At 44.4% G+C, this 25690-nt stretch overlaps 1 protein-coding gene across 6 annotated transcripts in view; it reads right to left on the bottom strand.

Moving 5' to 3' along the window:
* Positions 1 to 15008: 15008 nt before the first annotated feature.
* IL1RAP (interleukin 1 receptor accessory protein) overlaps positions 15009 to 25690 on the bottom strand; it is a 50570-nt gene continuing 39888 nt past the window's right edge. For 5 of the 6 annotated variants that reach the window (XM_017810821.1, XM_017810824.1, XM_017810823.1 and 2 more), the window contains 2 exons: positions 25671 to 25690; positions 15009 to 16034 (listed from right to left, as the gene is read on the bottom strand). The exon at positions 25671 to 25690 is cut by the window's right edge and continues 139 nt beyond it. In XM_017810821.1, the coding sequence (XP_017666310.1) occupies positions 15310 to 16034; positions 25671 to 25690 (745 nt within the window). In that variant the 3' untranslated portion in view covers positions 15009 to 15309. Of the gene's footprint in view, positions 16035 to 18198; positions 23003 to 25670 lie in introns of those variants that run through there. The other variant, XM_017810825.1, reaches the window with a different exon arrangement.

Below are 25690 nucleotides of genomic sequence, written 5' to 3'. Positions count from 1 at the left end.
CTCACAGCTTGTTCACCAGTCTGCTGAGAGTGCCAATTGGAGCTGGCACACACTGGTACAAATCTGTGGACTGGAAAGTCCTGGCCTTTCCAACCTCTTTTGGGTTGTCACAGACCTCTCTGACCATTACACCCTCTCTGCTCATTTCAGGGATTTCAGGGTAACAAAAGATCTCAGCTAAATGGCTCAGTGTTAGACATGTCCACAATTCAAAAAGCAACTATCATTTCTCAGCAGCCAGACCTGAGCATAGGCTTTGTTGATTCTGGCTCAAGGCTGAGAATACTGACTCACCTGAGGTGATGTTTGTGAGCTCACTTGCCATCTCATCTGTGGACTGAAAAGCCTTTCCTGCTCAGAAAAAAAAACCATGCTGGCCCTCTGGAAAGGGAAACCCTGTTGCTCATATGGAATCCCTTGTCAACTCAGTGCAGGCTCTTTCCACCCGGAGCTCAATCCACTGCTGTGGCACCAGGGACACCTGCCAACAGCCAAACTGTTTCTGCCATGTAAGCTGGCCCATAGCGACCTCCACCCTCCACATGAGCAAGACTTACTAAGTGGCAGAGCACAGCATGAAGGAGGCCGACTGCAAACATTGATTTCAATCCTGGCGCTCAAAAACTTCCAGCCAAATTGGTTGAAAAATGGGCTTTCAGGTCTGTGAAAACAATGGAAGAGGTTTTTAAGGGTTTCACCCAAATTTGGAATACTTTGGATTGAAGCATCTTTCAATCAGCAGATTTTGAAGCCCAATATTTATTTTAGAAACACCAAAACATATCTGCTCTTAATTTCAGAAGCCTTAATATTCACCAAGATGCCAAGAATCAGAAGTCCAAGAATCAGGAATCAGCAGCACAAGTCTCACCTTTAAAGAGTCGGGGCTTCTTGCTGCATAAGCACTCTCCAGAGGCCTTTTAGTGCACACCATCATGAAAACAGTTTTCTTGTGGAACAATGTCAAAAGATTTTACCCCTACACATGAGATACTTAAGGCTTCATTGGTACCTTTTTTTATCCTGATTTAGATGGGTTTTCACAAGCTTTTGAGGCCACAGCTAGGCCAAGAAAATTGTTCTGTTGCCCTGGAGTTGTCATCTCTAGGTTTTGCTCTCCTGGTGTTCTCCTATGCCTTCTCAATCAGCTTTTCCCAGTTAGCCTCACACTGACTTCAAGGGGTGGTTTCTGATCTGTCATGCAGGATAAATGAATTAATGAATGTCCAAACCACTGCATACATTGGGAATTTTCACCCCAGAAGAGAAAAAAAATACATGAGAACATGGCAGAGCTACTTTAACTCACAATGGGCTTTCTGAGGATGAAAAGGTGGCTTCAGCTTGCTGTTTTTCTAATACCAACACAGGGGGACATGCAAAGAAATAATAAGGCAGCACAACCAAGAGAGACCAATGGAGGGGTTTTTTCACTCAGTGCCAAGTGGCCTTTTGTGAAAGAGCACTGCGAGTAACTCAGGGCTACTGGGATGCAAAAAGTATTTCAAAATTCAGGAAGAAAACAACATGTTATCTACAAAGGTCTGAGCTCTGCATCCAGAATCTCAGCCACAGTTCACTAGGAGGACATTCTAGGAAAACAGCTCAATATATTTTACCTTTGGCATCTTCTAGTAGCGAGATCCTGGATGGATGCTGGACCACAAGGACCCTGATCTTATAAGATGCTTTTATAAAAGCAAAGCAATATCATAGATGCAAACACTGTCCAAAACCAGAAACACACAGGAATTGCAGTCTCTGGGCAAACTTGAGTATGTCCCAAATCAGCTAAGTCAGCAGTCAGGCCTGGACAGGGACTGTCCAGCTCTATCCCTCCAGACAGGAACCCACACCAGAGCCTCACGAGACAAAGGCAAGAGCCAGGGAACCTCAGTTGTGGGTTGCAGGTTTGCCTTATGGAGACCTGCTTTGCCCTCTAGTGACTATTAAGCATAAACCAGGAAATTTTCTATTCCAATTAATAAAAAAACAGGTCCAGCTACATCTGATGGCTGGTAGACAAGCAGTGAGGTTGTTCTGACTTTCTTTGGCCCAGTTAAGAATATCCCTCTCCCAAGGCAGCCTGTCACCACTGTCCATGCAGGATGGAGCAAGGGAAGGAGATACTGTTCTGAAAAGTTGAGAACAGACACCCTAAATTGGGAAATGAATGTCCAAGGGATTGGTAAAGGAAAATCCCCCAGGGCTGATACTATTTCTAGTCTGCACATGCCTTGGAACTGAAAAGAGACTATTTGGGGGAAAAAGGAACGGATGAATAATGGAAGCAAAAATAGTCGCTCCACATTCCTTTCCAAAGCTGTGTCGCCTACAAACTCTTTGCAAACAATTGACAATTCATCAGATCGTGAGCTCATATTTTGTGATCTATGGGGCTATAGACTTTGTGAGCTACAGTCTGTGTAAGTGACTATTAAAAGAGCTCTTAGTTGGAAAAATAACAACACCGATCTTTGTTTAAACAGTAGCAGGGAAAGAGAGGGATTAGAGTAGACATCTAGGATTTTGCAATTACTGTGCTGTACAGAAAGCAAATTCTTGGAAAATACTGTATAAAAAGGTTTTGCTTTAAACTTAAGAATAAATACTAATATTTTTTATTTTGAAAATGCTAGTCTGTCTTTGCTAAATTAGAGACAATTTTGCTACAATCCAAGATAATCCAAGAATGCAAATGGAGTTAAATTCCTTAGTATCACAGAAATGAAAAAAAAATCAAAATTCTATTTGGAAACTCTCAAAGAGCCAGCTTTTGTGGTCAGAAAATAGGGTTATTATCATGTCGTTGAAAAATACTTTTCAGTGTTTTTCCATATAAATTATTTTACAGAAACTCAAACAAAAATAACCTGGGGACCACAAATTAGTTTAACAGAAAAGTTAAACCCAGAAATAGCCTTGAGCTTTTATGCCAAGGTTGATTAACAGGAATATTTCAGGCAAGTTGGAAGCCATTCTCTCATACCACTGACCAGAGTGAGTTAAAAAACGCAGCACACAAAACACAACAACAAAATAGGACAAAGTACATCACAAATAATTTGTGAGTGAAAGAGGAGAGGCTGCATTAGATGATTTGCTCAGTCACTGATTTCTACACATATATCATTAGGATATTATGATACCTACAGTTGCACCTAAGAACTCAGTCCTAATTAGGATTTTTTGCAAAGTGTAATCAGCTGGAACATTGCTGGCAGGGGAAACATATTTTTACACCATTTAGATGTGTTGCAGGATTTGAAAGAAACTGGGAAAGACTCACATGAAGTCTGTAATCATGTTTGAAACTGCTGCCTGTCTGTCAGCTCCATGTCCGTGCTGCATATCCCGAGCTTCACATCAGCATCTGCATTTTTTAAGGATGCTCTTTTTCTGTGTTTTTCTACACCAAATTCACTTTCACAAATGGTTTTCTGTTAGGTTACAGCTGTCTAAGCTCTGCTGACCCCTGTCTACAGTGGGTCTACAGTGGATTCAGTGGCTTGATTCATACCAGTATATGATTAAGAGTTGTCTTATCTGATTTTTAACTTTATTACTCCCAGAATAACCATAACTTGTAACTCCCTTATCCCAAAAGATGGTTTGTATAAAGTCTGTGTTCCTGTCTAAGAGCTCCTGGCCCCAGCAGCCACCAGGTGGCATCGAGGGAGGTGAGGTACCAGTTCAAGCATCGTCCTGCTCTTGACAAGTTTTAAAATCAGGTTAGGTATACCAAAAGGCATCTGTAAGACATGGGCTGCTCTCCGATGGGCAAACTGTTAACCTGCATTCACGATCACCTACAGCACATGCAGGTGTCTATCCATGCTTGGCTTTACCATCCCAGAGGACTAAACACTAATGCAGACAGTCCTTCAAAATCAGATCAGCTGGAAAATGCTGATAGGCTAAAACAATGATTGAGGCTTTTAAAAACTGCTTCCTGTTTTTTGACCCTTTAGAGACATAGGTGTGACTATTCCATAACCAAGTGTTCAAGATCTTGCTTCTGATAATAACCAAGTACTTCAGAGGAAGGAAAACCACAGCAGCAGATGTTTGATAGTCTCTTGCTGATGAGTTTGTTATTGCATGTTAGTTTGCTACTGATCTTAATAGCTCATAACTGATTTAGATGGGGAAAACTAGAATGGAATCATTTGCTTTTCATAGATCATAGCCCTTAGCTCTTCTTGACAAGAGGTAGAAAAAGCATTAGGAAAAGAAATTTGTAGTTCTTTTCTGAACAGTGAGAGCTGACAGCCACCCTGCAGACCAATTTAGAAATGCCAGGAAACAATAGAAAGGGTTAATCAGAAGCAGTTCTCCTCTGAGTTCCCATATTTGTATACAAGTGAGGCAGTTTCATACCCGTTTCATACCCATTTCCTGTAGAGATGTGTCCTCAGTGGCAAAAACATGGGTACAGCTGGGCAGTTCCAGCTCTGCAGAGCTGCAGGGTAGATGTGGACAGAGCAGAGGCAGCATGAGGCTCCTTGGTGCGACCTGCAAGGATGCCATTCTCCTCATCCTGGGGAACCCAGACAACACACAGAGACAACTTTAGCCAAACTCTGCTGAAATCTGCTCAAGGCAGATCTAACAACACTAATATTAGTAAATACAGAGGAGGCCACAAACTTCCTTCAGAGTTGTTCACCTGCACCCGAGTGCTGGTGATAAAATCACGCAGTCCCATGAAGGTTTTCTCAAGAGTAGACAGGTATTATCAGCCTGTATGTACCACCTCATTCTCCGGCTCTAAAGGTTTCTTCGTCTCCCTTTTTTTATGAGAGTCCTGAGAAGGCAACACTTTTGCCTGGTCATCCAAAAGGAGAGAGTTGGAGGCATGAGGGAAAGAGCAACAGGCTGTGACAAAAGATGCTACTTGTCTATTGCTTTGTGGGTGGGAAGAGCAAACAGGTAAAAAAAGCATGTAAAAGCTGAAGGACTCAAAATTAATTCTGTTCTATTTTTCACAAACAAGTAAATTCTAATAGGGTTAATTGTATTAAAGGAATAGTTTACTCTGAAGGAGCATAGTGGAAGAACGATTCCAAGAAATATCCAGACTTTAAAAAACTCCATGTATTCAAGATGTCAAGGGCTGCTGAAATTCCCTCTAGAATGCTTATGGAAAGAATTAGCTTAATTAAACCTCTGAACTATTAGTGATTTCATTCAAGGAGGGAAAGATGACAGCAAAGGTCTCAAAGGAATGAAAAAGGGCAAGCATAATAATTACCTTAAAAAGAGGGAAGAGAGGAGGTCTGGAGATTAGCCTTTCCAAGATCTAGGACATGTAAGTGGTTACAGAGAATTCCATCATTAGTACTGAATGGATAATGAAACCATAAGGACCTGCTGCCAGAGATTTGAAGAAAACAAGTGTGTAGAACCACCCTGAATTCCTTCAGAAGGTGAGTGACCTGATGGAGAAGGAGGAATCAACATATGTGATCCTAACTGGAGATCCTTATTTTTCAATACTTTTTCCCTTCTGCCGTCTCCTAAGTTAACTAAGGAATTATGCTGTAATCACTTCTGACTTGTGGGCACTGGTACTGAGTAGCTGGGCAGGGAGCTGCTGATATTCCCGTCATTCTTCTAGTACATTTGCATCCCACCAGTTTCATTATATTGAGAGTATCTTCTGCTTTCTTACCTGCATAAGCTCATGTCTCACATCCCCACCAGAATAGATGAGGCTGGAGGTTTTATTACAGACCTTTAAAGATCAGCACCCGTGGGGCCATTGCAGATCATAAATAGAGTAAAAAAAAAACCTATATGCAGGTGGAGATAGTCCAGAACAAAGGCTGGATCTCCCTTGAACTGAATTTTGAGTAATTTTTTAAAAATTAAGGGCTTTGTAAACTCCCCACACCTTTATTAGGGTTTAAAGCAAAAGCCACCTAGGCTAGATGCACACTCTGGCAGTGGAATGCATTTGTGACCCAGATCCCATTTCTGTGCCCAGCCTTGTGGGTATGTGCCCAGCGTCAGCCAAGGGATAAGTCTCCTTCCCCTTACATAGGCTACTGAGATGTTTTCTACAACAACTGGACAGAGAAAATAATTCTAATCTTGATCTAAGTTCCAGCTAAAGAGACCTGCTTTGCCTACCTCCGGCTTTTCAAGAGAAAGGTGCCATGCCTTGGAGCAGTACAGTGTTTTCTCATCTTCCCTTTCCCTTCAAATTGGAAGGCATGAGAAAGCAGCTTGACGGAGCCTGCTTGACAAGATTTGACATCTAAATTGAACATCCAGGCCTCAAGTTCCTGATTTGATTGAAGAGTCAGTAGAACTGCCTCTTGGTAACTGGTGGGCTGCAAAACTGGCTGTGTGCTCCTCCAGATAAGGGCTCCTTTGTGCGGTGTTGTGTAACGGCTGCCACGGGGTTGATGTGGGCCAGGCCATAAATAACTCCTCCATAAATATTTTTAGCAAATACTTTCTGCTCTCTTGAGATCCACTGGACAGCTTGAAGTGAGTGTATCTGTGTGTGAAGTAGGTGGGGGAAGCTGGAAGAGCTCCCATCAGGAGCACAGAGCAAATATCACAGCGCTCCTGATACAATAACGCGGCAGAAGCTGACACCTCCATGCGAGAGTGTCCAGAGCAAGCAAGATGTCTCAAAAGAGCTGCCTTATCAGAGTGGCAAGGCATATTCTCCTGTGGCAGAAATATGAATGAACCCAGTGCCCACAAGAGGTGGATGCCAGCAGAACTGCTCTGAACAGGATGATCCCCAGGCAAGTCCCAGTTGCTGTCTTCTCTGAAGGGCCCCCTCCCAGGTATCTACTGACCTTTCTGGCATGTGCTTAATGCAGAGAGAACTGTTGGTTGCATGCCCTGTGGGGTTAGCCTGTCTTTTAATTTGAACCTGAAGGGCACTATCTGACTCCATCTATAGAAAACACTGCTAATCTTTACAGATGACAGCAAACATAGCAAGGGTTAACAGAGAAGCACAGTGGCTAGAAGACTCCAGGCTACAAGTGGGGAAAAAAAGTGAACCCTTCACTCTCATGTATGAATCCATAATTAGAAGCCCAAGCATCCCCGAAAATACAGAACAGGACAAAATAAGCTACTCACATTTTCCTCCCACTCCAGAGGCACTTCAGGAAGGTGTGATACACTCCCAATGTGTCAAACAGCCTGTGCTAGCTACAGCTGATGACACAGTGGGGAAGGTGCACACTGGGTATGGATTCCATGTATTTATCATTACTGATTTTCTGACTACTTCCGTGCAGAGCACGTCATGATCACAGTGGCAGGATTTCTCGAGATTCTGTGTGTGTCTCTTCAAACCAAATGGGCTAGGAGAGAAGGAGTAGTAAAGAGTTGGGAGGAGAGGATCAAGAGGGAAAAAAAATGGTCTGGATTGATCCAGACTGGAATCATCCAGGATAGCCTGTGCATTTCAACTGCTAGGCCAAGGGAACTTCATAAAAAAGGTTAACTCCACAAAAAATATGGAGATGGAGAAAGAACACTAAAGACTATTAAGCTCACTAATTAAAATATCAATTTAGCATGCAATAGGACATAGAATACACAGGAGAGAGCAATTTTGTCTGCAACTCCTGGGAATCTGGACCCCAAAAGTAAAAGGAGCTTGTTCTGAAAGCAGCAGGGAAGAACCAGCACATTTACCTTCTGTTATTCCATGTAGGCAACACAGAAGGTGTATTTCAACTGAACAAACTAAGCTACACAGATACAAAAATTTCTGTCTCTGCTATAAAGTCTGTATGTAACCAGGAGCAATTACCTAGATTAAGGTGTCTGGAAGCACTCAGATATCCACCTTTCAGTGTTTTTTCTTAAGGGAGATAATAAGTCATACTTCACCATAGTGACCCACAGGAAAAGTGATCCCTGGTGACGTTCACTTCCAGCACCTGCATCCAAAGCAGGCATCTGGTGATATATCTCAACCCAGCCCCACTTCTCAGTCATTTCTGTGAGGGTTTGCTTGCCTAGCTGTATTCTTCAGACGCAGCTGGCGTGATTAATAAGCATTGACTGATTATTTAATGGGGTGACCTTAAGGGAGTTGTCTGAGGCAGTAAAGGAGTTGCTGCAGGTGGAACTTGTTGCAAGAATTTTCCCTGCCACCTGCTAGCAATGTTACTGAATTATTTGGTGCTTTCTATCTTTAAAAATTGAAGGAAAACATTAATGTAGCTAGTCTAATACTAATCTTGTATGCTCTGCTTTTGCAGCCAGGGATAAGAGGGAGCTTCAAACTTTCCCTAGTTATAAGGGGAGAGAGATTGCAGCACATGGAATTTAAAAAGAAAGGCTAAATGCCAACCTGAGAGGAAAGTAAGAAAAATCAAATAATGTACTAACTCAAACTGAGTGATAAAGGTGACAATGGGGAATGATGCTAAGGTGTCAGCCAGGCAGCCAGGAATTCTCAACAATAGTCCTAGAGCTTGCTTTTGGGCAATTGTTCTCCTTATTCTAGTGTTTCTGTAAAAGCACTGGCTAAACAGAGAATAATAAAGGGTTACCTTCAGTCTGTGAAATGAGTGGTCACAGTTTCACTTTGTAGTAGTACAATGGAGAGCTGCTATTTGCCTGCCAAGTACTGTATTTTCAAAAAAAAAAAAAAAAAAGAAACAACCTTATTATAAATAAAAGTACAACTGATAATGCCAGGGTGAATACTTTTTTTTTAATTGGAGTGATACGATCTATTTTCACTGCCACATCTTTCCTTGTTCCGTCTCCTTTCATAAGATCAGCTACTAGAGACTAAATGTAAGCCACTCACCAAACTGAAACAGCCAGTGACAGGAGGTGATACCCTGCAGGCTGCTCTGACCTGGATGCTCCAGCATTCCACTGGTAACTGGCAGACAGACGTCTGTACACAGTTTTGGACCACACTTGCTGATGAAGTCATTGCTCAAAGCATCTGTTGTGTTGACCTCTTCACTGTCCACAGGGTCAGACTGAAGAAACTTAGTGTACCTTGTGGAAGTTTACTGTCGGGTTATGCATCACACAAAATAAGAATAGAGCCCCTTTAGAGAAGAAAGTGTCTCCTGACATCTGTGTAGCATCTGGCACACAATTCCCTACCCATGGAGGATGGGAAAAAAGGATACATTGGAGACTGAATTGTCCAGATACTGTTAGAGCAGAGGGGTATAAGGGCAGGAGGTAAGCTGCTGTACTTCAGTAAGAATAAGCGAGAGAAAGCAAGCAAGCAGGTAGGATGGAGTACAGCCAGATGGTGAGTCCCAGCCACCTGCTAAGTCTGTCTCCCTCTAATAGTCAGGCTGGTGTGCAGAGCAGCTGGAAATATTTGGATACTGCTTGTGTGGATAGCAATGGTTGTCAGGAAGCTTCAGATTCAGACAGGCAAGACAGAGGGGTAGCTAAATTAGAAATGAAGATATGAAGCTAAGTCATTTTGATCTAGTTTACAAAGTGGTGACCTTGGGTCCCCCCTTGGCATAAAATTAATGTAAAAGGAATTGCAAGCAGTTGAGCTGGACTGAGCAAAGCACTAAGTTTAGAGTGAACTCTGGGCATCTTCCCAGCTGTGTCTGTGTGTAGGAACTTGGCAGGAGTGAGAGGCAGTGTGTGTGAGAGGTCTAGCTCACTTGTAACAACAAAACTAAACAGAAGTGCAAGGTGTCCCCAGGGAAAAGGGTAATTTAGCCCAGTTACTTGGGTCTTTTTCCCTAAATCCCCAAAGAAGCAGTAATAAATACTTAAAATTAGAACGATATGAAAGGATCCTGCTGACACTGCTTGCATTTATTAAGCCATATCTTGAAGACATCAAGGGAAAAGGAACCACGAGGCCAAGCAAGCACAAAACTAGGACTCAGCATTAATAGAGCAGCCCTATGTGGGGTCTGATGGCTATCTGAGGAGCTGGGTAGTAGCAAGGTGTTGACATAGCTCAGATGCCCTCACTTTTCTTCATTCAGGTCCAGCTTTGTTCCAAATGTTGGGCAAAAGTAGATCAACTGGACGTTTACTATTGTTCGGGTGAAATAGGACTCTGGCAGGAGTGTGCTGCTGGAGAGGATGAAACCAGCCAAAATAGATGTGGATATCAAGGGAAAATGCCAGGTATATCCTGGTTGGTTTGGTTTGTGCTGTATTTTTTCCCCGTATGCAAATCTGAAGGATATAGTGAGTGAGTTTGAAATGCTGTCTGATGTTAAATGCAGGTAAATGAACATGTGCAAGTGAGGCTCATACTGAACAGGAGCCAGCAGCTGCTCTCTCAGGCATCCCCAAATGGAGCAGATGCTTTCGAGGCAGAGATGTGAAACAAAATTATAGATGTTACTCTTGCCTGCCTCCAGAAAGGAGCATGCAATTAAAATGTAAGCATGAATGGAGCAGAATTTTCTTTCACTGGCAACAGTGTGCACTGAAAGACTGAGAGCGAAGCAGAAGGCATGGATTGCTGTCTGCAGAGACATCTCCATTTGTGTTGGCAATGTACAGGAGGGAAGAGGTAGTAAGGCATTATTCACAGCCAAGTTCTTGGACTTGATACACAAACACGAGTGAGATTTGAGGAGCTGATACAATCTGATAGGCAAACATGTTGATTTTTTCCAGCAAGCCGTAAGAATACAGTTGGAGGCTTTTCAATTGCTAGAGGGCTGATTAGGGAGCTCGTGGCATCACTGACCTAATTCTTTAATAAATCTTAGCAGACTGGGAAACTACAAATACTGAAAACTGAGAATGGTGGGCCAATATGCAGAAAAGGGCAAGTTTGATAACAAATGCAGACCTGATGTGTTTATTATGATAGCTGCTTTTCGAAGGAAAATGCTGTTTTCATGTAAGTTGAAATGTTTTTAAAGGCACTAGTCTTAACAAAGCATGCTGTAAGCAAAACAGAAGTGAAATACCAGACTGATTTTAACACTCTTGGTATAGCACATTTTGAACTGCATTTAAAAAACTTTTCAAAACATGTTTATGTTAAAGAAAACATAATTTTAAATGGGAATCACATGTTTTCCATTTTTATGGAAAATTTTGATGTCATCTTGTGCTGGTTTTTTTCTACTTAATGACAGGAGATGAGGAAAAAAAAAATCAAAGTAAATGGGATTTCCTGTGAACGGAAAATTCAAGTTCTTTGTGAATCTGTATAGCTCGTTGCAGGCTCATTCCCAGGCAGGTCAATATGGAACTGCCCACATACGGAATTTCAAGGTGTCACTGAAATCATTAGTAGCCAGTGAAAATGGCTCAATGGGACCAGATATTCCTAAATTATCTTTTTCTACAAATAGAACTTCCAGCTTGGCTGGTAACTGTGGGTACATAGACATGGTAGTGTTTTGTAAGCATCACCTTGCACACACTGATAGCAGGTTTTTGGTTCTTTATCCATTAACCTATAAATCTCAAAAGGTAAGAACTTTTTATTGAACATGCCTCTAATGGGAGTCAGTGTCTTCTGGCTGATCCAGAGATAAATAAAACATCATTTGCTAATAACCATGGCAGATGGAACAAAGATTGTGTGTCATTGCTACTTCCCGCTTCACCAAGCATGCAACGTGATCTGCCTTGCCTGATGAACTGGCCCCAGGCAGATACAGTGTAGTGAAATAAAAAAGTTCATCTAAGATCATGCCAGTGGAGTGCCAGGAGACACCTCAGCCATAACACCTCCTGGAAAGGGTGTTGGAGTGGACAAGCAATGAAGTCCGGTTTTCGACTGAGATGTAGTGGCACAAAGGAAATGTCAGTGGGAAGCAGTGAATAGCTGCAGGTCAGTGATTACACCTCCTTGTGCAGCCCAGGTAAAAGGAGAGATGTCTCTGCCACCCAGGGACTGAAAATTATTTAAATAGCAAAGAAAAGGAAGAAAACCTTTTGGAAAACTTGTGAACAACCCTTTCACAGGCAATGGATTGTCAGATGATTTGGCAATACCATGCAAATACCCCCATAGACAGAAAAAATACCTGAGAAGTCTCTTTGCCGAAGCAGAGGAGTAGAACCAGTACCTTATCTGGAAGTAAAACCCAGGCTACACAGTAATCAGGTATGATATTAAAGGGGAGGCTGATTATTCACTTGAACAAATACTGATGAGTTGGAAAAATCTTCGATGTTTTCAAGCCAAATGACTTTGTGGCAAATACCTATTAGTGAAGTACAAATCATTAGCCTGATTAAAGGCATATCAGTGTAAATGCTGTGTCCCCTGATGTCTGGCCATTACTGTGCCTGGTACTTTGAAGAATTCAAGCCATATTCTTCTGTAAACCATTCTGCAGCATTCATGTGTTTCATTAAATTCTTTGCAAAAGGAGCCTCTGCAGTGCATTTATTATGTCATTTCAGAGCCACAGCCTTTCCCCAGCATGGCCAGTGGTGGTACATAGAGTGAACAACCATGTAAGCAAGAGTCAAATCATGGTGCCTCTTTCACAAGGATTTGGGCAGGCAGCTGCAGGGTCATTCGTGTTTCTCCCTACTTGAGCCACAGTGTTTTGACTCATACATTTCCAGAACATCACCATGTTTTCCCAGATCCCAGGTGAGGCCAAATGCCTGGGTGGTGAGCAGGGAGCACTATATGCCCCAAAGTGCAGCTCCATGCTATGGGTGCTCCCTCCCTCCATATGGTCTCCCCTCATCTGCTTGACCTGGCTCTGGGTTATACTCTTAGGCTGGGAAAACACATCCTGGAGATGGTTCCACCCTTCACAGATATTGATAGTGAATCAACCACCGGAAAAAAAATATAATTGTGGAGGAAGGATTAAAGGTTTGAAGCACTTTTTCCTTATTTCTGGCATCTATTGGTTCCTTCACAATCTTGTCATTGTTTGGGAAAACGTCTGCTATAAATACACTTAGATCAGATGCTCTGAGATCAGCATCTAGTGTAACAGATGTTGCTTAGGATGAGGGACAAACACAATGGAAATTGGTTCTGTGGGTTGGTCCCTGTGTCTCTACTCAGACATCCCCTTTAACATGGTGAGTCCTTGGGCTCCAGGACCTCGGCCTTGAGGGGAAAATTCTCTGCACACACTGAAATCCACCTTGCCTCAGTATTTGTTACAAGAGCAACCAAGACCCTGGGTCCATTTGGTGGGTAGGAAATTGCACTAGGGGCAATGGCCATTACCAGTTTGCTTTTGTTCTTTCATGAAGAGATGACAGTTTGCCCCAAAAGGCTGCATTTGGCCATTCTGTACTTCTGTGAGGAGCTCCCGCTGTTGTTTCCTGTACCTTTGCATTGTTGTAGTCAACTGAGACAATACCACACTCAAGTAAGGGCAGAGTCTGTAAATAAAAGCTGTTTAAATGCCAACAAATGACAAAATATGTTGACTCTGGAGGCCGATTGATTTCAAATTCTTTATATTTTGTAGCTGCATTTTTCAGCGCTACCAGACTCACTGACAGTACCATCCCACATCTAATTGTAAGCAACTGGAGCCATTTAACCATTTAATGGTATTTTGATTACTTCTTACAAAGCATCTTGCAATGTAACAGCTTGCTTTCCAAATATCTCATTCCTGCTTCTTCTCTTTGATCACTGGTAAATGGCCACATAGGGACAAAGCTTTTCCAAGCAATTTACAGTTTGTCTACTTGAAATTAGAGAGAAATCCACACCTGGAGAGTTCTCTAGAGTCTGAATTTCTAGCACCTAGGAGCTGGTAGGGGTTTATTGCCCTTGCTTTATTTAGACTGACTCAGCACCAGGTTTTTTGGTTTCTATTTCTCAGTCTGTTGCAGGCTGTTAGGATTCAGCTCACAGAGACTTGTACCAGGAGAGCTGTCAGCTGTGCTTGATCTCAGAAGGAAAAGATCAAAAAAGTCAGGGCAATAGTGAGGAAGAGGGCCTGCTGAGGGAAGGAAAGCGATATGTGAATTATAACTGGACTTCAGCACTACTAAGTGAGACATGGCCCCTTCCTTCCTCACAGCTCCAGCAATTTCACTAGGGCTTCACCTGAGGCCATCAGATAAAGGTCTGTCCTGGGGGCCACCAGACCCTGTACCCCAAGGACTCAGTTCATATTTCCAAGGCAGAAGAAATATAATTACTTGCCAACTTGGCAGGCAATTATTAGACTGACCAGAGTGGTGAAGGAGACCTTTTTTTTGTCTCAGGGTAAGAAAACAAATGCAGGATATTACCAGGTCTGTCATCCCAGAGCATCAGCTGAAGGGAAGCAGCCGACTCCCAGGATTAACACCCTTCCTCTATGGGGACAGAAGCTGTTATACAAAGTGGATTGAGGGAAATGAAATTTTCATTGCAGAAGAAGAGTGGGAAACACTGCTGACAGCCAGCTCAACAGATTGATGAAATAGTAGCCCCAGGGATACTGTTCAAGGCTCTTTTGGTTATTTAATGAAGTGTGGTTGAGTTTTGACCCCTCAGCTTCAGCACCGGAGGTTTTCTGTGAGCATTTGAGGTCTTGCCCTATCCCTGAGCTCATTGACTACTCAAAGAACTTTTTTAAAATCAGATTTCCCTAGATTTTTAATGGCTTTCTTTCCTGCTGTGTGAAAGGCCACTCAACTAACAGAACAAATTCATCATGTGGTGAAGCTGGGAGAGGGACCAAGCCCAGGACTCCACTGAAGCTCTGGGAACAGGAGGAGACCTGAGCCAGCTTGGGCAAACCATTTTTCCGGGAAGCACCTGGTAATCAAGGCTCCAGCATTTACCAGTTCCCATGGCACTTTTAACAACAGCAGGTTAAAGAAATCAGTTTTATTTGAAGAGAAAGGGCTTGTCTTAAAACTTTTGACCAAATTCTTTTAAACCACAGTGGATAACTGCACTGGCAGGGTTCCTGTTACCCTCATTAGCAAAGTTTTATTCTTTGCAAAATGCAGGCTTGTTCCCCTTCTCCAGAGGTTACTTGCCAGGAGGATGGCTCCTCCCCGCTCCCTCCCTCCCAGGCTCCAGCTGGGGACCTTCCCTCCCACGCCCGACCCCAGCAGGAAACCTGCTGCAAACACGACCGCGGCTGGGGAAAAGCAATGCCAGAGAAATACATTATCAGCTCCACTTTGCAATTTAAATTCAGCAGAAGGACCCGGGCAGGAAGCCCCAAGCCACCGCTCTGTGCATGGCTGCGGGTCCGTGGCTCGGGTCAGCAGCAGTGATATTGCTGCAGTCCTCCACGCTGGCACTGGACTGACACTGAATGGCACCACGCCAGCCTGTGATACGATAAAAATTTCCTGCGGCTGCAGTGAGTTTCTTTTGCTGGCCCAGCACCAGCAGTGCTGTCAGCCTATGGGTTAGAGTACATAGAAGTCATTGTTGTTTGACAGGTCGCTGTAATGGCAGAGGGCAAGAGCAGGAGCCTGTGCTGGTGGGGGCTCGGCTCGACCCCTGCCCTGAAGCCCCTGTGCCGCAGGCCTGCCCAAGCCCGGCTTGCAGAGATGAGTGTCCCACCTGGGCTCAGCCACAGCCTGATGCTTGTGCTTGAGTCTGCTGCTGTCATTGCAATAGGTCCCACAACACCGGCATGTCAGGAAGCGCTTAGCTCGGTGTTTGGCCTTTGACTCGGGGGTCAGGGCCATCGCTCCGTGAGTGAGAGTCACTGCTGCGGCGCCCCGTGGGTCAGGCTGCCCTTTCAACCGGCTCCTTCTCCTCTGGACGGGATCCAGGCTGATGTCTGACTGGGAGGAACAGCTCTCATTCCAGCCAGCACTGGCGCTCAGGCTGCGCAGGGGCAGGGCGAGCCGCAATGCCTTCCAGAACTGGGAGCCGGAGCGCTTGGACTTCTCCCCCTTCCAGGTGACGAAGGAGACAGACTCCTTCAGCTGGAGGATGCTGGGGTGGGTGCACTGCAGTGGCCTGTACTCCACCACAATAAGTTTGGTTGCTATGGCGTTCTGGCACATGATCCCCAGCTTGAACTCCAGGAGACTGATGCTCTTCTCCGTCAAGTAATCAGGACTCAGGACCACGATCATCCTGCGGCTCCTCTGGATGAAGTCGAACACGGCTTCGGTGGTATCTAAGAGTACAAGGACAGAGGAATTGGGGTGCACAAGGAGAAGGGAGCGGGGAGATAAAAACTGAATGAAGCTGTTTGGTGGCATACCTGCACAGAACCCCCTTCCCACAGAAGGAAGCCTGGCACAAGCCCTGTGACTTTCAACTTGCCCACACTCCTGCTGGCAGCATTTTTGCCGTGCAGGGTGTTTTTGAGAAGTGGTAAATGAGAAGCCAGGATATGCCACTGCTGTATTCTGACTTCTGCACAGCATCACTCCTTCCCAGGGAAGTGCAGGCATTTGATAAAGGGCAGGTCCTGTTTGGGAACCACCTGCCCACAGCTTGAGTAGCCCTTTGCATCAGGGGAACAAAGCGAAGCAATTACGTCACCTTGCCACAGCTCACACTACCAAGGCCAAGACCCACCTCCTTCTCTGTCATGCTCTCTCACCTAGAAATGGAAACCTCCAAATTTAGAAAGCAAAAATGTCAGCCTTAAACCTTTCCATCAGTTCCTCTAGCCATCATGTGGGGTGGAAATACCATCCTTCAAAACGTTTCTTGCGATTCATTGCAAGTTGTAAAGCTCAGCAAGATGCTTAGCTGGAATGGTGCCAGGCAAGGGCAGCATCTCTTTTATTATGAATGTTGAAAAGCAGTAAGCCTGAAGGGTGTCCTTGGACTTCTACTTGTGGCTTGGGATGCAGTAAGCATATTGAAGGTGTCATGGCTAACGGGTGAGCAGTGGGAATTATAGGGAATTATAGGGCTCAGGCACTCAGCAAATTAACCCAAGCTGATTAAGAGAACTGTAAAAACTCTAAAAAAACCATACACTGGCTGAGTGCTGGTGCCTGAAATGAGGGGGGACCCAAGGACAAGCTGGTGTTCAGGCAGGACAGGGATCATTTGAGTAAGAGCTCTCGCACATTCAGAGAGAAAAACCTGCCTGTAAGAATGTCTTGCAAAGATCTGTTTTGGGAAGAAGAGGTACTTGCTGCTTCCCTTCCCTGTCACACTGCTAAAACCTTCATTCCTCAGTCTGGAAACTTCCCTCTCTCCCTGCCAGTAGAACACTGGTCTGTTATATAAATAAAAATGCCTGCAATGGCAACGCCTCTTATTCTTCCAGCACTTGGCTGTCTCTAATCTCACAGCAGAAAGTCCACCATGTTGCCTCTGGATGAACCTTATTTTAATATTGTAGAGAGAAATACTTTTCAAATATGTATGAGTAGCTGTAAAACTCATTATCACTAGATTATTTGGAGACCAAGAACATGGGACAGGAAAAATCATGACAAAGTAATATCCTAATGGAGCAAGTAAAGTACTGTTTGGTTCTTTAACATAATACTGGAATTAAAATAAAATTATTTTGAGGGGTTTTTTTTCTTGTATACAAGGTTTGGGGGGACTTTCCCCCCCCCAACACACCCAGGAAAACACTGATTCATTAAAACCAAAAGTAGATGATAAAGTCAGTTCTGTCAGAATTGTCACTTAACGCTGTGACATGTTCTTAACACCCTATTTCAAAGGCACAAAGAATTGGCAGCAATGTCCAATTTACTGAGTCCAGACCTCATTCAAACCTTTCTGCAACTGATTGAGATTATTTTGAAAACAGCCAGGCTTCAAATTTTGTGAAAGAAAATGATCTTTTGCTGGTTTGAAAGGTCTTTCTTTTTGAAACTGGAATCACAGAACCATGGTGAAATTTAGGCAGGAGCAGTCCCTGGGAGGTCACCTATTCTACCTGCCTGCTCAAAAAGTCCAGGCTCAATTAACATGAATGACTCTGATGCTGTTGAATTGAAATGTTTTGATTGAGGTGACAGTGCTGGTTTTATCAATTTTGAATTTGCAACACTTTTTGAGACTCAACACTTTTTGGCAGGGAAGACGCTCAAATTCCCAAAGATAGATTTTATTTCTGAGAATGGGATGCATTTAGACTTGTCTGACCAGGATACCCTGGGATGTTCAGTTTACAATGTTTACCTAGCTCATGAAAAATCCTGAGTGGCCACTTCACAGTGTGCAGGTCGCAGTGACACCAACAGCACGGGATAGGACAGGCAGCAATAACACTGCAGGAGTTTGGGGATTTGATACACTTAGTTATCTGCTTTACACTACAAAAACTTCCACCTTTACTAAATGGTTACATTTAGTAGAATATTTTCGAATATTTTCGTTGGTTTACTTGTGTCTTCCCTAATGCACCCCAGAAGATTATAACAGAGGAGTATAACTAGGTCCCATATGTCCTAGGTCCCATACCCATAGACCCCAAATCCATAGATTGTCACAAGTATTCATTTTGCTAGTGGTCTGGAAGTGCTAGGCTCTCTCTCAACTTACCTGCTAACAGGCAAACAAGGGAAACAGACAAGAAAGTGGCTTGGATGAGAAAATATGAAGCTGACTAAAACTTTTCTACCCACCTGCCTGGAAGGTGATGGGCAAAGTAGCCTAAGAGTGAGTTTCATTTCTGTGGTTTGGGCAGATTTCCAAGATTTCTGTTCAACATTCTGACTTGATCTCTAAAGCAAAGAGATGATGTTTCCTTTCCATCTTTCTTTCTTGTGATTGCCAGGCACTCTTCAGATCAGGAATTTTCTGTGTGTGTGTCCACTGCTGTGAGACACCTCAGTGCTGTGTGTCATTCTGTTTTTGCTTGCATGGCCCTGGTAACTCAGGTGCCTCTGCAGGCACAACATGAAACAGCCAGGAAAATGCCCCCCTCTAAGGAGGTGTCCCAAGTGATCTTGATGCTTAGACTACACACAATTATCTTTCTTAAACGGCATTTCGCAGACATAATGGGGAGGAAGATGGTACTTATGAGAAATGCACAAGGACTGAAATGCAAAAGTGAAAATGTTTTATTGAAAAGCAAAATAAAATAATACTGACACTTCACAGACCAAATCACACAAAGGCAAAAACATGCAGAAAAGAGAAGGGAAAACAACTCTGGAACAGCTGTACAACATCAAACAGCACAGGGAGGGAAGATATTTTTTCCAATTTGTGCCACGCTGTTTCCCCACGAAATAACAATGAGGAACTTTGCATGAGGCGCATATTGCATAAATATTAGGTTAGAGCACAGAAACTCAAATGAATCAACTGATTCAGACATGTGCTGTGACAGAATCCCACAATGGAAATCACAAGGGGCTTAGAATGAAATGGCAGGTGGATCTGAGGTGCTTGCAGATCTGCATTATAGCTGAGACTGGGCTTTAGCCCTGGCCTGACAGATCCCAGCAAAGCCAGTGGTAAAGCTCCTGGGGGACTGGAGCCTGCTCCAGTGCTATTCCTTCCACACTGCTCCCTCTGGACCTCTCAGGTCCCTTCCAGACCATCACACCTTTCACCTCATGGGTGCTCTGCTGATGTCTCTCAGTAATCCTGTTCTCAGGTTGCAATGGCACCAAAGGCCACTGCAGTGGTGCCGGAGATGTATCCAAAGGCCAGTGCAATGGTACCAGAGAAAGTTCAGGTCTATTAATTATTTGGAAAACTCTTTGAATAAAATCAGCAAAATATATGAGGTGAATTTAACTTTCTAAAATAATCAGACTTACTGAAACATCAGCAGAAGTTCTCTTGGTAACTCAGCCAAAGTGAGATGTGGTGTTGTGAGGTCTGGGATGTCAATTCATTTTATGCATATTTTGGAATCAATTTTTTAAAAATCATCTAGGAATCTTAACACAGCTCTGCTTTGGCCTCAGGGCTTTCCCTCTGCCTGCAGATCTGGCAGCTGGTTACAGAGATGCTTAAAACACAAACAAAAAGGTGAAGCTGGGCAAAATGACACAGTTGCAATGGGTTCACAAAGCTGAGCATGGTTTTGGGTACTATCTCTTATAAATGTCCCTCCTCAGACAACTACACTAGAAAAGCTCATAATAAAGCTTTTAAGCACCTATGAGCAGATGAGAAGTTCCACTGCCTCCAGTGAAGCTGACTGCAATTTTATCTGCTTAAAGCAAAGCTTACTTGGGGTGGGGAGGATGAAGAGGAAGGTAAAAAAGCAGTTCTATTTATTTCACATTTGTAGCATCCTGGTTCCAGCCAGGACAGGGTTAATTTCTGCAGTGGCCAGGAAGGGGCATGGCCAGGATCTGGAGGTTATTCTATATCACCTCACATCACTGCCAGGGGAAGGGAGTCTCTTTCATGGAGAAGGGGTCCCTTCTGGGTTGGTGGGAGGGAACAGTCAGGTATTGTCTATTGTCAGGGGTGTTCCATGTGAATCATTTATTTCTTGTACCCTCTGTCATTAGTATTGTTGCTGCTACTGTTTGCTTTCTTATCTCCGTGCTGTTTCCAGTAAAATGCTCTTATTTCAGCCTGTGATCTTTACCTTTTGTGCCTCCAATTCTCTCCAGCCTGCTGCAGGGGGAGGAGGAGGGGAAGGGGAGAGGAGTAAGTGGCACATGGTTTCAGTGGGAGCATTAAATTGGGAAATACCATTCCTAAACTATGGCATACAGTACCTGACCAAGGGCAGAGCTCCCCACAGCCCTGGAATAACATTATTAATCATAAAATGCTAAGGGCAAGGGGTTTCCCTGATGCCAGAATTCAGTCCTGAATCTTTAAGGCTGGGCTTTTTATTGGGATGCCCTTAAACCTTCTCAGCTGGGTGAGTAGTGCATAGACACCAAATTGTAGTGTTTTTTAATGCCATTATGAATGCATATGCTTCACCCCCTGAACACCAGAGTGAATACATGAGTCAAAGGTGACTCAGCATCAACCATTATCAATAAAAAATAAGCATGCACTTGGTGTGTATAACACTGAAAGTGGGCAGGTCCTTGCACTGGGAGCTACAGGAGTATGGAGACACTCCCAGTTTGCAGTTTTATTTGAAAACATTGTGAGCCATAGCACCAGTCAATGCCAGGGTCCCACTGTGCTTTAGTCTGTCCTACAAGGAAAGGGACACACACCTCTTCTGTCTTAAAAGCATGTGTGCTGGGGGTTAGCTCACCAGGTCCTCTCCTGCTGCCTCCCACTGAAGCAAGGACTGGTACACAGTGGTTTTTTGTGTTTCCATTTTGTGCCAAGGTTACAGAACCTGAGATACATCCTCTGTTCTGCAACTCTGGGCTGGAAACAAGATAGGGGGAGACTTGCTTTGTAAAGCAAGTTTAAACCTGAGTCCTGAATTAGGAATGGTGATGGGGTTCACAAACAGGCACAGAAGACAGATTCTTCACAGAATCATAGAATAGTTTGGGTTGGAAAGTACCTGTAAAGGCCATCTAGTCCAATCCCCCTGCAATAAGCAGAGACATCTTCAACTCAATCAGGTTGCTCATAGCCCTGTCCAACCTGACTGTGACTCCTTCCAGGAACGGGGCATCCAGCACCTCTCTGGTCAACCTGTGCCAGCATTTTACCACCCTCGCTGTAAAAAATGTCCTCCTTCAATATGGTCCAAATCCACCCCCTTTTAGTTTAAAACTGTTACCCCTTGTCCTGTTGCACCAGGCCCTACTAAAAAGTCTGTCCCTATTTTTCTTATAAGCCCCCTTTAAGTATTGAAAGGCCACAATAAGGTCTCCCTGAAGCCTTCTCTTCTCCAGGCTGAACAATCCCAGCTCTCTAAGCCTGTCCTCATAGTCTTATCCAGCTGGACAGAGCTAGTAGCTTTTAGTAAGTTCAAATAAGTTTGTAGGGCCTCCTGGTGAGTCGGATATATATCCAGTGTCATCCCAGAGGCCTCGGCAGTACCTTGCATGATGCTGTCCCCCAGCCAGTGGCAGAGGCAGTAGGCAGGTTCAGTAGTACACTGGGGTTCCTTGTAGTGCTTGTGAAGTCCCTGAGTTTACTCTACAAGAAACATCTCTCAGATATGCTCCATGGCCTGTACTGAGAGATTTCCCCTGGATTACAAGCATTACAGCTCTGAATGATCTGGTGTACTCGTGAGACCACAGAGTCCCAGAGATTGACCACTCGTTACTAGCAGTGCTACAATACAAATATCACCTAGCAGAGTGTTGCGGGAGGGGGGTTTAATGTTTTGTAAAAGCCATTCCCCATTGCCAAACTATTTGAATGCACCTTCAACAGAAATGTGGGGAGCAAAGATGAGGAGCCTCAAGAGTCTATGCTCCCCCCACTGAAGCAGAAGTCTGTGATCCCACAGTGATTCAGATTATAGAGCTGGAGCCACCTTTCAAACTGTTCCTTGGCCCCTGTAAGAGGGACCAAGGAACACAAAGGAGTGAAGTCACTTAGGAGAGGAAAGGAGCTCTGTCCTGGATGCTAATGAAGGTCCCATAGGAACTGGATCTAGGAGTACTGGCCTATACAAATACCACACCATCACAAGGTGCTGGATGCATCACACCTGTACAGCTCAAATTTAGACCTTAAGCCCAGGGCTTGTGTGGTTGATAACAAGAACATACATTTGCAGAGAATATGTTTACATCTTTGGTCCCTCTACTGCCAGAGCAATACAAAACTGCATGGAAAACATGACAATCTTCCAAAAAGGTTGGGACATGGTCCTTCATGGAAAAAACCCTGAGCTCCTTCCCACTCCCTGGTATAACTTGTGGGTTTGTTTTGGTTTGTTTTCTGATGGTGTCAAACATTTTTCAGGGATATGCGTCAACCCATCAAGGCTCAAACTCCTGCTAATTTTTTTCACTGGAATTTCCACCTGCAGCTGCTTCCAGAACCTGCCCTTTGGGTACTTGGATTTCTCGCCTTTCCATTTAATGACAGTCAAGGCCGCCTGGGCCCGCTTCAGCTCCTTCACTTTGCTCTTCTTGATGGCTTTGTACTGCACTAGAATGACTTTGATGTTGCCCTTGGAGGCCATATTCTCTAGACCAGCTTTGAGCTCCAGCAGGGCCTGTGTCCCCTGCAAGACGTAGTTGGGACTCAGGACAACAAGCAGACGTCGGCTTTTCTGGATGAAGCTCAGGGTTTCGTCTGTGACAACTGGGAGAAAGAAACATTGAGGTGATTAGTGATGCCCAAGAACATGCTGCTGAGCTGCTAGTGTGACACCAGGTGTCTCTTGAAGGGGACAGTAAAACCCTCTGGAGGCCCTCTCTAGAGACTACACTGGTGCTTCCCAACCGTGCAAGTGACTCCAGGTAGGATCTCCTACACCATGGCTGGTACCCACTTCCCCACACAGTGACATCTTGTACTCCCAGCCTCAGACTGCCTGGAGATGCATTTCCTCCTCCCTGTGCTATGTGGAGATGCCCAAGAGAGCTACATCTAAAAGGCACGGTACCACATGTCAGTGACACCAGACAATGCTATGAGGATGCCTTGTGGCCAAGAGGGCTGCTGATCTCATAGAGAGAGGTGAAAAGAGGCTTTCTGGAGCAAAGCAGGGAAATTGGCAGCTGAATGACACACGACCTCAAGGGAAAAACTCAGCTTGAAGAGGTATCGGGAAGCTTGAATGCCTATGCTTACATCCTCCTCTGGCAGATGTCCAGAATGACTCTGGATATTCCTTTCACTCCTCTTGCCTCAGTTTCCCCACACCAAACACACACAATATGTATCTACACATCTACACCCTCTCTGAGTGTCCTCCTGCTTTGGTAGTACTACCATCCTAACTCATCCATCTGTTCCCGTTGCTGTCATCTATGAAACCAGATTAGAGCATTTTTAGAACATAAAAGTAAACTATTCTGAGGCCTTTTAGTGAAATGTCCCAAAAATAACACCCCTCAAGCAAGGAACATGTCATGGTAACTGTGGATCCTCTTTAATATTCTAATATCTGCAGGTAGACTGTCTTTAGGCACCCTCCTGTAATTAATGTGAAAATCCCTTGTAAGTGTGAATCCCAGCACTTGTACTCTCTGCTGCAGGATCTCCCACACTTAATTTACAAGGGAACACTCTTGACTGGTCAGAAATTACAATGGAGAATAAAATAATGCTGACAGGCAACTTCATTTAGCTGTCAAGCACGTTTGATTAGTTCCTGTCAGCTAACTCGCAGGATAATCCATCCCCCACTGTTTCTTCATCAAGGACAACATAACTCTAACCATGACACAGATGCACACTCTGGAGGCATGACATCAGCTGCCAAAAGCTATTTCCTGGCCTGCCGTGCTTTCCCAAGAAGATTAGTCAAATCCTGGCTAAGAAGCGACGGGGAAGCCCCAGCAGCATCGCGAACGGCAGTGTGGTGACAAGCCACTCCAGTAGTGCTCCAGAGGGCTGGCACTGGCTTGAGGTTGACAGTGACTGGCACAAGGGGCAGAGATGGGAGTGTTCAGGGGTAAGGGTGAGGGAGAGAGACCCAGGAGAGCTGTGGTGGGAGGAAAATGACACCCTCCAAAGCGAAAGGGGAAGGATGGCAAGAAGCGGCAGAGGGAACGGGAAGAAGAAGGACATCTGGTGAGAACAGCTCAGAGCAAACCTGCTCTGAGTCTGACACTGCCTCAAGCAAAGTGAGCCTGGAAGGTTCCCTGCCATGTCATCCAGGCTCTCTCTAGAAGGAACAGCACCAGGATTGCATCTGTCTCCAGGTCCCCCGAGGCAAACTTACTCATTTATCTCCAAACTTTGAGGTGCTCCTAGATCCTAGCAAGCATCTAGGAGATAAAGATAACAGTCTCCCGACTGATTCTGCTCCCTTTGTCACGCAGCTGGGCTGAGACTCCAGCAGTCCCTCCTGTCCTTCCCAAAAGGCACCCCAATGGACTTTCTCAGTATGGGTTCTGTCATCAGTGGGGTCCTGACCCAAAGGCCATGAATTCAAAGTAGGGTGGTCTGCACTGGCAGAAGTTCAGACTTTGAACTTTTAATAGGCATCAGGGGTCACACAGCCTACTGAGCCCCCAGGACACTGGAAACAGAGTGTGTTAGCTAGATTTGTGCCCTTGCTGTGGCACCTGTGTGAAGGTATGCTTATCTGGGGAGTTTCACAAACTTCTATTCTTGATTCCCTGCATCCCTGAAGCAGACACTATGTCCAGAACTTTACATGATTTAGCTCAAAACAGGGAAAAAAGACTACATCTTACTGAAGAGATAGTCCCACTACCTGCAACAAAGTACTTTTAATTATAGTAGCTTAATTGTATGCCATATTAGACACAAACTCCTTAATTAATGAGGGTGAGTGGGAGGCATGTTATCTTCTCACTGATTTTGGCATGGTGCTCTCCACACCTTCCTGAAGCAGACACTCCTGCTTTTTACAGGCATTCACCATTACCCTCTGTGAGCTACCAGTTTGGTCCAGTGTAACACTTCCCCTGCTTCTTTTCTTCTAGCCTTGACTTTATCCCCTTTTTTTAAGGCAGCTCAGAGGGCTTGCATGAAGGCCAGTTGTCTGGTTCCCCATGTTGATAGAACAACCACTCCTGCACATCAGTCCTGGAGAGAGCAACTGAAACAACCAACCACCATCACTTGCCCACCACAGCTTTTTTGGAGGCCAGGAGCATCTGCAACACTGTCATGTGAAGCAAAAACATAAGAAGATACCAAAAACAGTTCATTAATAGTGATGAGGGGAAAAAAACAAAAGATAACCTGAATAGGCCTGTTCCAAACTACCAATACCTCAAAGAACAATAAAGAGAGGAGGTGCATGGAGCACAGCCCCCCATGAAATACTCACTTCCCCCAGGGAGGCTGTCT

This window comes from Lepidothrix coronata, unplaced genomic scaffold, assembly GCF_001604755.1.
Source record: "Lepidothrix coronata isolate B3197 unplaced genomic scaffold, Lepidothrix_coronata-1.0 Scaffold29, whole genome shotgun sequence".
NCBI lineage: Eukaryota > Metazoa > Chordata > Aves > Passeriformes > Pipridae > Lepidothrix > Lepidothrix coronata.
The sequence above is the reverse complement of the archived record's forward strand: the minus strand, read 5'-3'. Positions and strand labels throughout refer to the sequence as shown.